The 18534-nt window shown below is 43.8% G+C and overlaps 1 protein-coding gene across 1 annotated transcript in view; it reads left to right on the top strand.

Moving 5' to 3' along the window:
• The first annotated feature begins 1379 nt into the window (after positions 1–1379).
• Positions 1380–18534, top strand: part of N4bp1 (NEDD4 binding protein 1) — a 49989-nt gene continuing 32834 nt past the window's right edge. The window contains exon 1 of the mRNA XM_042693433.1: positions 1380–1616. Within this exon, the coding sequence (XP_042549367.1) occupies positions 1419–1616 (198 nt within the window). The 5' untranslated portion in view covers positions 1380–1418. The remainder of the gene's footprint in view (positions 1617–18534) is intronic.

The raw sequence follows: 18534 nt of genomic DNA, 5'->3' as shown, positions 1-18534 counted from the left end.
CTCTGCGTGGTCCCCTGGGATGCATTCTTACACCCACAATGATCAATTCAGAGAAATTAACACTTTATATTTCACAATTTGTTTTCATGAACTCAGAACACATAGAATTAGAGGTGAGTGGAGTGAAACCTTTTATCTTTACAGATGGGAAACAGACCTGGAGAGGGATTTTTGGTTTATTTTTTAATTTGCTCAAGGTCCAGTCTTACTAGTGAACTTCTAAACTCTCACTTTGTACCTGTCACACAACACATATAACTTTATTTCACATATAACTTTTTCTCACAAAGAATCATTTCCCCAAATTGTATTTATTTATCTATTGATTCATGGTTAATTTTTTTTTGAGACACGTCTTGTAAGTAAGTAATGTAGCTCAAGCTTGCCTTGAACTCAGGATTCTCTTGCTTTAGCCTCCATTGTGCTGGGACTAAAGCTGCACACACCATGCCTGGCTTTATTTTTATAATTGCTTTTCAATTTCTCACATGCATTGCCATTTTCTTTCTTTTTCTTTTTTTCACCCCTGAAAGAGGGTGAAGAAAAGGAAAGAGAAAGAAAAGAACGGGTGTGTGGGGGAGGGGGAAAGCTGGGCAGGTGGCTCAGTGGTAGAGTTGCTTGCCTTGCCTGCATGAGGCCTGGGTTCGATTCCTCGGCACCACAGAAACAGCAAAAGGCGGAAGTGGCGCTGTGGCTCACGTGGTAGAGGCTGGCCTTGCGCTGAAGAGCCGAGGGACAGCGCCCAGGCCGAGTTCCGGGTCCAGGACCAGACCCAAAACACAAAAGAACGGCGGAGGTCGGGAAGGCGGAGACAGGAGGATCGCGAGCCTGAGGCCGGACCACGCAGTGACCCCAGCTCGCCAACGAAACTGACGAAGCAGGGCTGGGGGCGCGGCTCGGGCGGCGGGAGCGCTGGCCCTGTGCGCGTGAAGCGCGGAGGTCAGACCGCAGAGCTGCCACGCAAAGGCCCGGAGCGGGCGGACGGTTAAAAGCGTCACGAGAAACTCGCTTCCTTTGGAGCACCTAGAAAGCGCGCGGGCCTCACCGAAGGCCGCCACAGAGGCCTCCGGAACTGTCGCCCTGACCCACACGGCGACTGCGCGTGACGCAACTTCCGCTATCACGATCTCTCCCCTTCCCCCTCCCTTGCCCGCGGGCCGCTGGCTTCAATGACGGCGGCGGGCGGGGCGCATGCGCGAGCCCCGCGGCGGTGAACGAGCGTCGGGGATTTCGGTCCGCAGTTGCATCGCCGGAGCGGCCGTGGCGGGATGGTGTAGCCGGTTCTGCGGGCGGGCGGGCCGAAGCGAGGCGGCCGGGGACGGCGGACGCCACCTGACGGACGTGAGCGCCGCGGCCGCACGCTGAGGGGGCGTCGCCGCCGCCGGTCCCCGGCGCTGCCGCGGGAGGCCGCACCCGCCATGGCGGCCCGGGCCGTGCTGGACGAGTTCACGGCGCCCGCCGAGAAGGCGGCGCTGCTGGAGAGGAGCCGCGGCCGCATCGAGGGCCTGTTCGGCGTGAGCCTGGCGGTGCTGGGCGCGCTCGGGGCCGAGGAGCCGCTGCCCGCGCGCATCTGGCTGCAGCTCCGCGGGGCGCAGGAGGCGGTGCACAGCGCCAAGGTGAGTCGGTCGCCCCCGCTCGCCCCCCGGGGTCCCCGGCGCCCGGGACGGCCACGCGCGCGCCCCGAGGTGCGCTCCCCGCCCGTAGCCCAGCCTGGTGCCTCGCGAAGCGGTTTCATCTCCGGGCCTCAGTGTCTCCATACGCAAAGTGGCGCTGACAAAAGCACTTTTGGGGACAGTCTCGGGGATGGCGTTTGGAGGGCGCAGGGTCTGGTGGGGCTCAGCGTCGCGATTGTCGCCTGCTATCTGTCCCCCCGCGAATGCTCCCCACGAAGTGCGCAAGACCCGCAGCTCCTGGGTCTCAGCCCTCCTCTGTAAGGGTTCTGAATGAACCCTTGGGGAGATAGGATGTTTGATCTCTTGTTTAAAACAACTCCTTGTATGGATACTAGTTACGACGTTTACATAATACCTGTAGCACCTCACTTCAGATGTTACCCCAAATAATTGAGAAGGAATAATGTCCTTAAAAATCCGACGCGGTGCTTCTCGCTCTTCCTTTTCTGATGAACAGCTGGGGAAACTGAAACTCAAAGTGTGACTCACCTAGTGTCTTATCCGCATTTTAGACTTTACACCTTCAGCTGTTTATTTCCTTCCCAGGCCAAACAACAAAATGTGTCTTTCGAGGAGAGAGAAGCATTATGTCTTCTGAAGGTTTTTCAATTGAACCTACGAAATAAATCCATGAATTGAGTTTGCAGTGAACTTGAGGTGGGCTTTTTTTTTTTTTGTCCTGGGCTTGAACTCGGGGCCTGGGCGCTGTCCGTGAGTCTCTGAGCTCAAAGCTAGCATTCTACCACTTGAGCCATAGCGCCACTTCCGCTTTTTTCAGAGGAGTTTATTGGAGATAAGAGTTTCACGGACTTTTCTGCCCTTTCTACCTGGTCTGGCTTCCAACTGTGATCCTCAGATCTCAGCCTCCTGAGTAGGTAGGATTACCAGTGTGAGCCATGGGCGCTAGGCTAGGCTAGCCATTTGTATAACATCTGTGTGCAAGGAAGACTCACAAAACATAATAGGGAAGGGCCAGGTTTGTAGGGGCTGGAAGTGAGACCCTCTATTGGTGTTGGGAGAGTCTCCCCATCCTATGATCAGGAACTTCAGAGGAAGCCCCTCCCTGCACTTGATGTGCCCAGTTTGCTGCATACAAAAGCCCAGTGCTGTTTTGAAGAGGCATTTCCTGAACTTCAGGCTTTCCCCAGATTCACAATTTTTCCGGGTTTTCCCAGGTCTTAGTAGGACATCAGGATTCTGAGATAGGGACTTTGTTTGCAAAGCCCATGTCCTTAATATCTGCCTCCCAAATAAGGAGGTTCTGTATCCTTTTGGGCAAATTTCACTGCCCTTTGAGAATCGTAAGTAGTTGGAGCCTCTGACTTTCTTAGATTTAATAAGTAAAAAGTCTGGATGCTTGGGTTGTTCTACCCCACAGCTTAAACTTAAAACATGTAAATGTTGCATCTTGCCCTTCCCCCGCCCCCTTAATTCATTAAATCAGTTATCTCATTTTAGTCAGCTCATCTTCCTTCTTTCTCTCTGTCTACTACTTTCTCTTATTACCTAGGGTCAACTAAATTGAAATATTCTTACATTTTCTTTCTTTCTTTCTTTCTGCCATGGGGCTTGAACTCTGGGCCTGTCCTCAGCTCTTCAGCTCAAGGCTAGTGTTCTACCACTTGAGCCACAGCGCCACTTCCAGCTTTTCCTGCTTATGTGATGCTGAGGAATCGAACCCAGTTTCTCATGCATGCAAGGCAAGAATTCTACCACTGAGCCACCTTCCTATCCCCTCTCACAAATTCATCCCTCTCCTTTCTGTTTCCTTTTTTCTTTAATTGAGATCTTGGTGTTTGTGTGTGCGCTCCTGCTTCATTACTGCATTGCTTTCTGCTCTCTCTGTCAAGAGTAATCTTTGTTAGAGTAATCACAACCCTGCCTGGAACCTTTTAGGGACAGGTGTTACCTACCTTCTCTAGTCTTACAGGACACCTACTATACCAACTCCATCTCTCTCTTCTTTTCTTTGCCAATTCTGGCACTTGAACTCAGGGCCTGGGCACTGCCCCGAGCTTCTTTGGCTTGAGGCTAGCACTCTACCACTTGAGCCACAGTGCCACTTCCAGCTTTTTCTGTTTATGTGGTACTGGGGAATCGAACCCCGGGCTTCATGCATACCAGGCAAGCACTCTTATCACTAAGTCACATTCCCAGTCCTCCATCCTATTTTCTGTTTTAGCAGCTTTCAACTTAAACTTCTACTCTAGGCTAGTTTACCTTTGCTGGGTGTTGGCCTATTGGTTCTGCTTTTTCTCATTACACCACAGGAGTGGACAGTACTTTACAGAAAAGCCCTACTCCTTCCACCAGGCTCTTCTATTCCAATTCATCGTCTATCCCAGCCAAGAATTTAGTATAGCATGAGATAATTGGAAAAGGTGTATCTTACAGTATCTTAGTAGTTATGTCATCTGCTGGGTTATCTTTTTAACATATAAAATTACTCATACTCTGATCATCTATACATTTATAAGAAATCTTTTTTTTTTTTTTTTTTAATTTTGGGTCCGGTCGTGGGGCCTGAACTCTGGGCCTGGGCACTGTCCCTCAGCTCTTCAGCTCAAGGCTAGCCACTCTACCACTTGAGCCACAGCGCCACTTCCGGCTTTTTTTTCTTTTTGCTTATGTGGTGCTGAGGAATCGAACCCAGGGCCTCAGGCATACAAGGCAAGTGCTCTACCACTGAGCCACCTTCCCAGCCCAGAAATCTTTCTTTATCCTTTTTTTTTTTTTTTTGCCAGTTCTGGGGCTTGAACTGAGGCCCTCGGCACTGTCCCTAAGCTTCTTTTTGCTCAAGGCTAGCATTCTACCACTTGAGCCACAGCACCACTTCTGGCCTTTTCTGTTTATGTGGTAGTGAGGAATTGAACCCAGTGCTTCATGCATGGTAGGCAAGCACTCTATATTACTAAGCCATGTTCCCAGCCCCAAGAAATCCTTTTTTTAGTGGGGGGGGGTCTCAAAGACTCCTGGGTAAAGGTTGAATGCAACCCTCCAGGACTTTGACAATTATTATGTTACATTATTTTTATTTATTTTTTGTCGGTTGTGGGGCTTGAACTCTGGGCTAGGGCCTTGTCCCTGAGCTCTTCAGCTCAAGGCTAGTGCTCTACCACGTGAGCCACATCACCACTTCCAGTTTTCTGGTGGTTAATTGGAGATAAGAGTCTCTTGGACCTTCCTGCCCAGCCTGGCTTTGAACCACAATCCTCAGATCTCAGCCTCTTGAGTAGCTAGGATTACAGGCTTGAGCCACTGGCTTTGTTACATTATTTATAGAAGAGGGAGGTTTTATTTTTATATTTAAGGTGTTTTTTTTTAAATTCTGGACCTTTTTTCTTTTTGAAATTTTACCTTTTTTTGGAGGAACTTGAAACAGGAAATGGGTTTGGAGGAAATATTTAGAGCAAAGAAGAATTGAGCTGGGATTTCTGGTGTGTTCTTATAACCCTGGAACTCTAGAAGCTGAAAGCTGGAGGATCTAGAATTCCAAGCCAGGCTGAACTATATTGTAAGAAAACTGACTCATGAGGGTATCAGAATAAAGGTCTGAAAGCAAACTCACAAACCAACGCTTTATTCTGGAGTGAACCTGGGAAGGGCGACTGAGTCTCCCCTACAGCGTGGATGAAGGGGAAATGGTGCCGCCCCGCCCCTTTACAACTAGGACTCTTTAAATATTAGGCAGAAAGAGTGAAGTGAGGATAGAAGAGGGGGTGGATGGAAGAGAGGTGAGATGGAGGTGGGAGTGGGTGAGCAATGTTATTTTGACTGAAGAATTTCAAGGTTTCAGCAGCATCTGTGCTTGTGGGCGTCAGATGTTACCTTGGTCTCAGCCTCTCTTCGAAGACTGGTACATTAGTTCTAGGGTAAGGGGGAGATTGTTTAGCAGGGTCTGCAGCAAGGACAGTTCTAAGATATGGCTGTTGGGGGCAGGAGTGCTTTAGGTTAAGTCATTTTCCATCATATATAATGAGACCCTGTCTCCAAAACATTCAGATTTCAAACTAGAGTCCTTGCTCTTGCTAGGCAAGTACTTACTACTGAGTTGTGTTCTCAACCCAATGATTTTAAATGGTTTCCACTATGGCTTGTTTTTTTCTTTTAAAATGTTAATTCAGTACACCTTCACCACTAGAGATTTGATTTATTGGGTCTTTGTTTACTGGTGGGTTACAAATCGGGAGCTACTGGAGGGAAGTGACAGTGCTTAGGGAGATTGAAGGAAGGCTGAGTGCATATTTTGTTACAGAGGAAATTTGTTGGGAGGAGCAACATTTTAGCTAGACTTTGAAGAGCCAGGAAGCTTGCTAGGTACTTGGCATTTTTGAGAGGAGGTAACTATGAGCAAAGGTTTGTGGTAGAAAGTTTCAAAATGGGAAATGAAGGCTTAGGTCCCGGCCCTGTTCAGTAGAGTAAGGGAAGGTTTTGAGAGGAAAAGAATTTGTCAGAAACTCTGGGTTGGATAAGGTGGAGTGGCATGTAGGTTTTAAGTCTTGGTGGCAGGACAGCTAATATGGTTGATTTGACATGTTGATTGGTTGGACCACCAGGTAGTCAACTTTTTGTTTTTTATATTTTGAGGCAGAATCTCACTGTCAGCCCAAGCTGGCCTGGAACTTAAATCCTCTTGCTTCAGCCTCCGCAGTGGTGGAATTGCAGGTGTTCATCAGGTAGCTGGCTGGTGGTCAACATTTAAGGAATACATATTTGTCAGGAAGTGCATTCAGGGTTGTCCATAACTCAGTATTGCAGTCTGGTAGGGGAGCAAAACAGAAAGGATGGTTTGATACCTGTAGAAGATGAAGTTTGTGAAGGACATTAGCACATAAGATAGATTCTAAATGTTTTCCGGAGACAGTTTCTGGTGGAGGGAAGCGCCATGTGCAAAACCATGGGGATAGGAATGTGATTCTATTAGCTTCCTCAAGTATAGGGACAGTTTGGAGGAAGTTGTCTGAGGTGGAAAGGGATGGGTTACAAAGTGCAGCCTACTGAAGAACATGGATTTTACCTTGCTGGTGGGCAGCTGAGAGTTTTAAATGTGAATGATGTTTATATCTGGGCTGATGTGCCATTGTTAACTAAAACCAAACGTTCCTTTTGTTTTTATTCAGTGCTGCGTGTTGAATCCAGGGCCTTGGTATTCCTAGACAAGTACTCCACCATTAGCTGCAAGCTACAATCCTAATCCCAGTCAAGACTTTCTTTGTTTTTTGTTTTTTTTTGGTTGGTGGGGCTTGAACTCTGGGCCTGGGCACTGTCCCTGAGCTGCTCAGTTCAAGGTAAGGGCTCTACCACTTGAGCCATAGCATCACTTCTGGTTTTCTGGTGGTTAATTAGAGATAAGAGTCTCATGGAAGCTGGGTGCCTGTGGCTCATGCCTGTAATCCTAGCTACTCAGGAGGCTGAGATTTGAGGTTTGGAGTTCAAAGCCAGCCTGGGCAAGAAAGTCTGTGAGACTCTTATTTCCAGTTAAGTACCAGAAAACCGGAAGTGGTGCTGTGGCTCAAGTGGTAAAGCGTGCTCACCTTGAGCTGAAGAGCTGAGGGACAGCGCCCACAACCAAAAAACAAAGTCTCATGGACTTTCCTGCCCAGGCTGCCTTTGAACCCCAGTCCTCAGATCTCAGCCCCCTGAATAGCTAGGATTACAGGTGTGAGCCACTGTCCCCTGGTTCCAAACAAGACTTTTTTGAAGTTTCATCTGAAATATCTTATTCAATGACATATGATTGAAAATTAGGTTTCTAGTTGGGGTAAATTACCAGCTACACATAGACCATGTATACAAAGAATGCTGTTTAGATTTGCCTAGTCATCTCTGTCCACTGGTCCCTGGGCAGTGGAAAGGGAGTTCTGTAATCCAACAAGCAGGAGGCTTAGGCAGGAGCCCCAGGAGTTTAAGACTAGCTTGGGAAACTGCAAGATACCCTTTCCCTCTCGAAGAATGAGAAAGTGTTTAGAAGCCTAAAATAACAGTATCAGAAGAAAGCAACTGATACACGGTAGAAGTAACTTTTTTTTTTTTTTTTTGGCTGCTTTGGCTCTGAAAGCCAAAATGAGACACACTTGGACTTAAGCAGCAGATGCAGGTGCCCTGAGGCTGCTAAGCTAATAGCTGTAACAGGTAATTGTACTTGGGCACCTCACTAGATCTTACAGAGCTGCCAAACAAACTGTAGAATTTTCTAGAAAGTTAGAAGCATACTTTCAAGGAACTCATGAATGAGGGAACCAACAAAAATATAAAAATGGCTGAGTGAAGATCTAAGTTTTTAATCTGCACTTCAAAAGGATGTTGAAATAAATTGCTCATTTAGTTGACAGGTTAGCTAATGTTTTACCAAGCAATGAAAGTCATTACCTTTGTTTTCTTTCTTTCCTTTTTTGGTCCAGTCATGGGGCCTGAACTCTGGGCCTGGGCACTGTCCCTCTTCAGCTCAAGGTTAGCGCTCAACTACTTGAGCCACAGCGCCACTTCTGGCTTTTTTCTTTTTGCTTATGTGGTGCTGAGGAATCGAACCCAGGGCCTCATGCATGCAAGGCAAGCAAGCACTCTACCACTGAGCCACCTTCCCAGCCCATTTACCTTTGTTTTCTACCAGCTGAGACAGCTGACATCTTTGCTGGAAAAAAATCCCCTACATCTTAGCTTGTAACTTTATAGTGATCAGGAATAACTGGTGAAGATGGGCTCTGGTGGCTCACCCTGTCATCTTACCTAATCAGGAGGCTGAGATCTGAGGATGGCAGGTTGAAGCCAGCCCAGACAGGAAAGTCCAAGAGACTTTTTAATTAACTTCCCCCCCCCCCCAAAAAAAAAACCCAAAACAACAACAACAAAAAAAAAAAGCATGGAAGTGGAGCTGTGGCTCAAGTGGTAGAGAGCTAGCCTTGAGCAAAATCTGAAGGACAATGCCCTAGCTCTGAGTTCAAGCCCCAGGACTGTTGTGTTTGCATGTGCACATGCATGTGCACACACATGCAAGTAACTGGTGTAACTGGGCACTAGTGGCTTATACCTATAACACTAGCGACTCATGAACCTGAGCTCTCAGTTCAAAGCTAGCCCTGGCAGGAAAGTCTGAAGTAAGACTTCAGTTAATTAGGAAAAAAAAAAGCAGGAAGTGGAGTTGTTATTCAAGTGGCAGAGTGCTAGTCTTGAGCAAAGAAAGCTCAGGGGCAGTAGTGCCCAGGCGCCAGGACTGGTGAGTGCTCATGTGTATACGGGCATGGAATAATGAGTATGTCAGGCAGAAGTACAATGCTTAGAGAAATAATTTTGGGGTGGGCCCGAGAGAGTGGTCAGTTATGACTGTTATCTGATAATTTTCTTCTTTATTATTTCTTCTCCTTCTCCTTCTCCTCCTTCTCCTTCTCCTTCTTCTTCTTCTTTCTTCTTTTTCTTTTTTTTTCTTTTCTTTGTCAGTCGTGGGGCTTGAACTGTAGACCTGGTTACTGTCACTGAGCTCTTCAGCTCAAGGCTAGAACACTACCACCAGAGCCATAGCGCCACTTCTGGCCTTTCTTTTTTTTTTTTTTTTTAACTGTTTATGTGGTGCTGAGGAATCGAACCCAGGGCCTCATGCATTGGAGACAAGTACTCTATCACTCTGAGCCACCTTCCCGGCCTCTCTTGTTTTTCTTCTTTTTTTTTTTTGTCGGTCGTGGGGCTTGAACTCTGGGCCTGGGTGCTGTCCCTCAGCTCTTCAGCTCAAGGCGAGTGCTCTACCACTTGAGCTACAGCGCCACTTCTTTCTGGTGGTTTATTGGAGATAGGAGTCTCACAGTCTCTCCTGCCCGGGCTGGCTTTGAACCGCGATCCTCAGATCTCAGCCTCCTAAGTAGCTAGGATTACAGGCGTGAGCCACCAGCGCCCGGCACTCTTCTTTTTCTTTTTGCTAGACGTTGACTCCAGGGCCTTGCACAAGTGCTCTATTACTTGAGCTGTATTCTGGCCTAAGTGTTTGAGAATTTTTCTTACTGTTATACAGATTATTAAAATGGGAAATACACTTGTCATTCTTGCTGTACATTTTAATTTTTTTTTTCTTTTTATACTGGGGTTTGAACCCAGGAGCCTGAAGCTTCTTCAGCTGGTGCTCTGCCACTTGCCCTGCCTCTAGCCTCACTTATTTGCTGGATAATAGAAACACTGTCTCAGGACTTTTCTACCAGAGATAGCTTCCAACCATGGCTGGCTTTCCAGATTGCAGCCTTCCTAGTGACTAGGGTTACAGGTGTGGCTGTACCACTTTTTTTTTTTTTTTTTAATGCAACAATGCTGTTTTATGAATTGGAAGAGACAGAACTGAAATGTTTCCCACCCATCTGCTGCTGCCTTTTTAAAAAAAAAATCTTTAAGTAGTTGTACAAAGAAGTTTCTATTCTACAAAATAGTATATGAGTACAAAGTGTCTGACAACATTGTCAATCATCTCTCTTAACCCATCCCTTCTCTCACTTTCTTTAATTGAGATTAGGTGATTACATAAATTTCACATGTTTCACAGTATTGTAGAATAGTGATACTTAGAGTCACAAACAAATTTTAACTTTCACAAGGCCAGTTGGTGTCATCATGGTCTATACAGTTTGGCCACACACTCTTAACTAGTGTTTTAACCACATGATTGATAGACGCTATTTTGTTGGAGTTCTAAAATCTTCTAATTACCGCCTCAGGAAGTATTTGTTAAAACATCGATTCATTCAGGGTTTCCCAACAGTGATGCTGTTGGCTTTGGGACTAGATAATTCACTTTTGGGGAATGGGGCCTGTACTGTGTATTGTAGGATGTTTAGCACATCTCTGGCTTACCCATCAGATGCCAGAAGCATCTGCTGAGTTGTAACAACCAGAAATGTCTGTTGACATTGCCAGATGCCTCTAGGATGGGCAGAGAAATTCTTCCTCCACTGGAAGAGTTAAAGAACTATAATAAATATATAGTCTGATAGAGCTGTAGTATTATAGTTTAATAAGACATTGCTGTGAAAGACAGATTAATATATATCCTCTTGGATTTGTCTGCAGGTGCTTTTGGACAAGAGAAGAAGTAAGGTTAAGCCAGGCAGCAAAAGTCAGTGAGCATATTAGTTCAAATGATAGGGAATTGGTTCTGAGGATTGTGAATATTAACTCTGTGTAATGAGGACCTTTGAGAAACTTTTAGAAAGGTTTTTTTGAGCAAGGAAGTGAAACATATGTGCTTTCAGAAATCACTTTGATCTTGAAACACAGGAGTGGAGTGTGATGGCAGTAGAATTTAAAGTGGATTGCCATATTCACATGACTTCTAAGTAACTCATCGAAAGGGAACTTGGATGAAGTAGAAGGAGCATAGGCTATGACTCAGACCTGAGTTTCAGATTCAGATCACTAGTGGGATGGTGAGCCTAACAAAATATTGAAGGATGGGGTAAAGATTTATAATTATCACCAGAACAGTAAAAATTAGGCTTGGGAAACAGGGCATGATGGGTTATAGCTATTTGGGAGGCAAAAATCTGGAGGATCACTAAGGCCAGCCTGGGCAAAAGGTAGCAAGACCCCTTTAAATCAACAAGTCACTTATCTGGGTCAGGCTTGGAATACAAGCTACTAGTGAGCATAAGTAGGAAGATCGTGGTCTGAGGCCCCCAGGCAAGTGCAGTAGACCTATAGGGGGAGGGGGGCAATCAAGATGTGCTGGGCTGGGGTGTTGTAATCCTAGCTATTCAGGAAGCAGGAAAGTCTGTGAGACTCTTATCTCCAATTAACCACCCAAGAGCTGAAAGTGGAGTTGTGATCCAAGTGGTAGAGCAGCAGCCTTGAGCAAAAAAGCTCAGGAACAGTGCTCAGGCCCTGAGTTCAAGCCCCAGTACAGGTATACATAAAACCTGAAAAAAAGGGGCTGGTATGGCCCAAGTACAGTACCTGCCTTGCAAGACCCTAACTTCAAAATCTAGTACCACCAAAAACTTTGCTACTTTATGAGAAGAAAGTTGAAGGGAAGGACCAGGAGAGAATTTACGGTAACATGTACATTTAAAGAGCAGAGGAACATAACAGCAGAGGATTTGGGTTGGGGGACAAGTCAGTAAAAAAAAGAAGCCAGGATACAACCCAATCTTAGTGTATAAGGACTGGTTATGAGAACAGAGAGGCAGACTTGTATGTTAGTACAGAATATAATTTACTGGGGGTCTTGATACAGAAGTATAGTCTACAATTTATGTCACGAAGGGATGAATTTATGGGTTAGGACAGAAGTGACTTCATCCCAGCTAGAATGTATCTAATTTGTATCTTAAGACAGTATCAGAATCAGGCATATCTTGGAGGCAGGATCTGATTGTAGAGCTTCATCTATTACTCTCATGGTTTTGTCTATTCTAATTTGCTGGGAAACTATATAGAAAAAACCAGCTAGGGAAAACTGGGCGGCCACATGCAGAAAACTAAAAGTGGACCTATCACCATGCACCAGCATCAACTCAAAATGGATTAAAGACCTTAACATTAAACCTGAATCTCTGAAACTACTGCAGGACAGAGTAGGAGAAACACTTGAACTAATAGGCACAGGAAGGAACTTCCAGAACAGAGTCCCAGGGTCACAGCAAGTCGGAGAGAGACTCGACAAATGGGACTACCTTAAAATAAAAAGCTTCTGCACAGCTAAATCTATTGCAACCAAGCTAGAAAGACAACCAACTAATTGGAAAAAAAATATTTACCAGCAATATATCAGACAAGGGGTTAACATCCTGTATATACAGGGAACTCAAGAAACGAATCCCTCCCAAACCTAACAAACCAATTACTAAATGGGCAAGGGAACTAAAGAGGGACTTCTCAAATGAAGAAATAAAAATGGCAAAGAAACACATGAGGAAATCTTCATCATCCCTGGTGGTGAAGGAAATGCAAATAAGGATAACCCTGAGATACCACCTTACCCCAGTCAGAATGTCCCACATCCACAAATCAGCCAACGACAAATGCTGGAGGGTGTGTGGAGAAAGAGGAACCCTATTACACTGCTGGTGGGAATGTACATTTATACAACCACTTTGGAAAGCAGTCTGGAGGGTCCTTAGAAAGCTAAAGATTGACCTCCCTTACGACCCAGTCATACCACTTCTAGGCATCTACCCTGAACAACAGGAACCAATGTACAAGGACACGTGCACCTCCATGTTTATTGCAGCACTGTTCACAATAGCTAGGATATGGAAACTCAATCTAAATGCCCCACCACAGATGAATGGATCCAAAAATTGTGGTATCTATACACAATGGAATATTATGCAGCCATTAGAAATGACAAAATAATGGCATTTGCAGGGAAATGGATGGAGCTAGAAGGAATCATGTTGAGCGAGGTAAGCCAAGAGCGAAGAGACAAACGGTACATGATCTCCCTGATAAGTGGATGCTAAATCCAAAATGTTAGGTGATACGACAAAACTAACAGGACTTAAGAAACAAAGAACTCCCACTCATCTGGTCGAACCACTACTAAATATCCCCATGCTGCTGATCACATGTATGGTGTATAATATGTGAACACCATTATATGTTACAGACTGTGATAGACAATTTGCTCCAGGAAAGTTAGAATGAACTTGTGACTTTAAATGAGCATCATTATTCCACAATACTGTGAAATTCCGGAAATTATGTAATCACTTAATCACAATTAAAAAAAAAAAAAAGCCGGGCGCCGGTGGCTCACGCCTGTAATCCTAGCTACTCAGGAGGCTGAGATCTGAGAATCGCGGTTCAAAGCCAGCCCGGGCAGGAGAGACCGTGAGACTCCTATCTCCAATAAACCACTAGAAAACCGGAAGTGGCGCTGTAGCTCAAGTGGTAGAGCGCTCGCCTTGAGCTGAAGAGCTGAGGGACAGCGCCCAGGCCCAGAGTTCAAGCCCCATGACCAACCAAAAAAAAAAAAAAGAACCTCTGGTAAGGTAGGGAGGGAGGGGATGGTAGGGGGAAAACAATGGAGAGGGTAACAATGTTCAAGAGGAAGTGTACTCATTACCTCACTCATGTAACTGTAACCCTCTGTATAGTATCTTTACAATAAAAAAAAAAAAGGAAAAAAAAACCAAAACAAAATAATAGCCTGATAACCACAACCCGGGAAGGTGACTTTCCACTTCATGACAAATGAAAATGAATAGCCTGAGCCGGGCGCCAGTGGCTCACACCTGAAAAAAAAAAAAAAGAAAAAATCAGCTAGTGTTACTCAGGGGCAGTCCTAGTGACTCAAGATGGCTGCAGCCATGTCAAGCTGAGACCATACATGTTACCTGACAAGTGTGAAGAGGAAAGAACTTACTGTGGACAAGTTGCTTGAAAGTGTCCTACTCCAAGCCAGGCGCCGGTGGCTTTCTCCTGTAATCCTAGCTACTCAGGAGACAGAGATCTGAGGATCGCAGTTCAAAGCCAGCCTGGGCAAGAAAGTCTGTGAGACTCTCATGTCCAGTAAACCAGTAGAAAACCGAAGTGGCGCTGTAGCTCAAGCAGTAGAGCGCTCGCCTTGAGCTGAAGAGCCCAAGGACAGTGCCCAAGCCCAGGGTTCAACCCCATGACCAAAAAAAAAAAAAAGTGTCCTACTCCAAACAGCCCAAATGAAGGGAGACAAAGGGTCTTTGGGTTTGGCATTATTTGTCATTGTTGGCATGCAGGTACTTTCATTCTGCCAGATATCAAGGGGATGACTAAAATACGGCCTAGGCTGTTTTTTAGCCATTCTGATTGTTACCTAAACAATTATAAATAGCATACTGATGTTTCTTATCAAGATTAGGAATTACCTTTTTTTTAAAAAAAGTTAAAAGGTAGGAGCTGAGAAGGTGGCTCAGTGGTAGAGTGCTTGCCTTAGATGCATGATGCCTGGGTTTGATTTCTCAGCACCACATAAGCAAAAAGAAAAAAGCCGGAAGTGGTGCTGTGGCTCAAGTGGCAGAGCGCTAGCCTTGAGCTGAAGAGCTGAGGGACAGCACCCAGGCCCAGAGTTCAGGCCCCACGACTGGACCCCAAAAAAAAAAACAAACAAAAAACAGGGAAAGGTAGCTAGGATTATACGTGTAAGCCACTGGTTCCCAGCTGTAAATCATATGTCTAACATAAAGAATTCTCAAAAACTCACCAGTGGGAAAAAAAAATCTAGTTAGGAAATGGATATAGAGCACATTGAAAGGTAGTCAACATCACAAACTGGGAGGGAAATATAATCCAAGTTAAGTGCATAACACACTTGCAAGAATGACTAAAATAAAAATACAGTGGCAGTATTAAAAGCTGGAATTGTTGGAGGAATGTAAAATACTGTAGCTATTCTGGAAAATAGTTTGGTAGTCTTCAAAAACAGAGTACTTATATAAATTAACAGCTGTATTCCTGAGCATTTGTCCTAGAGAAATGAAAGATTGAATTCACATAAAAACCTGAACATGATTGTAACAACTTTATTTGATGGATTGATTGTGCATGTGCTGACACTAACGTAAGCCATACCGCTACTTCTAGCTTTTTCCAATAAACTGGAGTTAGGAGTCTCGTGGACTTTTCTGGCTAGGCTGGCTTTGAACTGTGATTTCAGCCTTCTGAGTATCTAGTATTCCAGGTGTGAACTACAAGCACTGAGCACAACTTTATAGTACCACACAGGAACTAAAATGTCCTCTCAGTAGGTAGATGTTGAAAATCTGGTTCATTGATATTGTGACATTCCACTAAGAGGAAAAAAATAATGATTTATTGGTACATGTGACATTGAATAAAGTGTCAAGAGAATCATGTTTAACTGAAAAGTCAATCTCAAAAGTCTCATTGTTTAGATTGTTTGTATAACATTCCTGAGGTCACAAAGTGATGCAGATAAAATCAAGAGTGGCTGCCAGGGAATGGAAGGTAGTAGATGTGGTAGGTATGACTAAGGGGATAATATGAAGGAATCTACATATTAATGGAATAATTTTAAATGTTGAACAAGATGGTAGTTTCACAGAACATCATGTGATAAATTAGAATGGAGCTATATATACATATATGGTACGTGTCCTGGTTTTGGTATTATACTTAAGCAGTGATTAAGGGAAATGATGCAGGGGCCACACTATCTTGTGAAGTTCTACTGAACTTATTAGTAGTTAAAGATAAAGACACTTGTTTCAGAGCAGATATTTGTACATGTTTATTAAAACATTGTTCATAGTAATCTAGATAAAAATAGCTTAACATGTCCAATGGGATTGATATAAGATAATCAAAATAGGATCTATACAGAGAACTATAACAGCTGAAAAAGGAAGAAAATTCTGACAAATAATAGAAGAGGAATAAGCCATGGAGATACTATGCTAAGCAAAATAAGTCAGTCACAAATGACAAATATTGAATGATTGTTTTGTGTGTTCTACACATTATTAAAATTCTTTAGACATTGTAGGCCTGCAATGGGGAGTAGTTTTTTTTAGTGTTTATAGTTTTGCAAGACAGCATAAAAATAAGACATAGACTTAAGGTGATACATTTTATGCCATATTTAACCATACTTAAAAATATACTATTGGGGCTGGGAAGGTGGCTCAGTGGTACGGTGCTTGCCTAGCATGTATGAAGCCCTGGGTTCGATTCCTCAGTACCACATATACAGAAAAAGCCAGAAGTGGAGCTGTGGTTCAAGTGGTAGAATGCTAGCCTTGAGCAAAAGAAGCTCAGGGAGAGTGCCCAGGCCCTGAGTCGAAGCCCCAGGACTGGCAAAACAAACAAACAAAAACAAAAAAAATTATCAAGTTGAATAAATGGATAAAATAATTAAAAGTTCTACAGTGCCAGGCACTGGTGGCTCATGCCTATAATCCTAGCTACTTAGGAGGCTGGGAATCTGAAGGTTGCAGTTCAAAGCCAGCCCAGACAAGGAAAGTCTGTGAGACTATCTCCAATTAATCACCAGAAAAGCAGAAGTGATACTGTGGTGAAGTGGTAGAGCTCTCAACTTGAGCTGAAGAGCTCAGGGACAGTGCCCAGGCCCAGAGTTCAAGCCCATGACTGACAAAAAAAAAAAAAAAAAGTTCAACAATGACAGGAACCTTCCATAGCCTGAAAATAAAATCCTCATAATTAAAATTATATGAATGTTGGAAGGGGTAATATTAAGATGCATTGTATTCACAAATTTGATAACATGGAAATCCCCAATTTATAATTACAATAAAATAAATGTTATATATTATCACATTGACAGTTTTATGAACATGACTACTTTCCGTAGTTGTTATATATAATATAAATTTTTAGCTTAAATATCTTTTAAGTTTCAGATAGAATTTAATGAATTATATACTGTATTGTTCTAAAGATTGGTTTTCTTAAAATCATTTAACTTTGTGGTACAAGTTTGAGCAAAATCCTCAACTATATGAAAACATGATTTACCTATATGCTATTTATGAGTTTTAAATACAGCAAATATTTGTATTATCTTAGAGAAATTCAGTTCCTGGACTCTTGCTTTCAATAGTAAGAATAGCCTAATATTTTCTTTTAAACTATTTGGGGAAAGTTGTTGCTTAGAAATTCATGTGCCAATATATTTTTTTCTCCAATTTACTTTATTTTTATTTTTTATTTTTGTGGGTCACGGGGCTTGAACTCTGGGGTTGGGCGCTGTCCCTCAGCTCTTCAGTTCAAGACTAGCACTCTACCACTTGAGCTACAGCACCACTTCTGGTTTTCTGGTGGTTTATTGGAAATAAGAGTTTCACGGACTTGCCTGCCCTGGCTGGCTTTGAACCGCGATCCTCAGATCTGAGTAGCCAGGATTACAGGTGTGAGCCACCAGCACCTGGCTTTATTGTTGTTTTAGAGGTGTTATACAGTGAGGTTACCTTTACATACATCAGGTAATAAATACATTTCCTTTTACATAGTATCTTCTGTTTCCTCTTTCTCTCCCATTCCCTCTTTCCATCTCTACTCACAAGTTGCATAGTTCACTTTCATCAATGTCTGGTGCAGCCAGTATATTCCACTGCCTCACTTTTTTCACTCATTTTCTTTTTTTTTTTGGTCCAGTCCTGGGGCTCGAACTCTGGGCCTGGGCGCTGTCCCTCAGCTCTTCAGCTCAAGGTTAGCGCTCTACCACTTGAGCCACAGCGCCACTTCCGGCTTTTTTCTTTTTGCTTATGTGGGGCTGAGGAATCGAACCCAGGGCCTCGAGCATGCAAGGCGAGCGCTCTACCACTGAGCCACCTTCCCAGCCCCTTCACTCATTTTCCTCTGATTCTGTGCCCTTCTTCCACCCTCCCACAGATGTGGATATGAATACACTGTATATAAGAAAAATAATATAAAGTCGACAAAAAGAAAACAAATTTAAGAAAAATGTCCTTTGTTTTCATACCTTTGGAGTTTGTTTCAGAAGTTTGTTTGTATCTAGAATTCTGTGTATTTTGTCATATCCCAGTGTTTTTTAGATCTAATTTCCTCATCTCAGGGAGAACATTCACTGATTGTCTCGCTGATCTTGGCTTATCTCATTTAACATGATTTGTACTAGTCCCATCTATTTCCCTGAAATTGACATTATTTTATTCTTTCTTATGGCTGTGTAAAATTCCATTGTACAACATTTTTTGGACTCACTCATCTATTGTGGGGCATCTGAATTGTTTCCATATCTTGGCTATTGTGAATAGTGTGGCAGTGAACATAGATGTGCAGGTATCCTTATTATATCCTGGCTTGTAATGCTCAGGGTAGATGCCAAGCATGTCTTAATATATTAATATAGAATATATTAAAACTAAGCTGGAATTTTGAACTGAATCACCAAGATAAAATTTTAAAGTACATT

Source organism: Dipodomys spectabilis, unplaced genomic scaffold (assembly GCF_019054845.1).
Source record: "Dipodomys spectabilis isolate Male_0828 unplaced genomic scaffold, ASM1905484v1 ptg000165l, whole genome shotgun sequence".
Classification (NCBI taxonomy): Eukaryota; Metazoa; Chordata; class Mammalia; order Rodentia; family Heteromyidae; genus Dipodomys; species Dipodomys spectabilis.
Note: the sequence above shows the minus strand (reverse complement) of the source record. Positions and strands in the feature narration are given on the sequence as shown.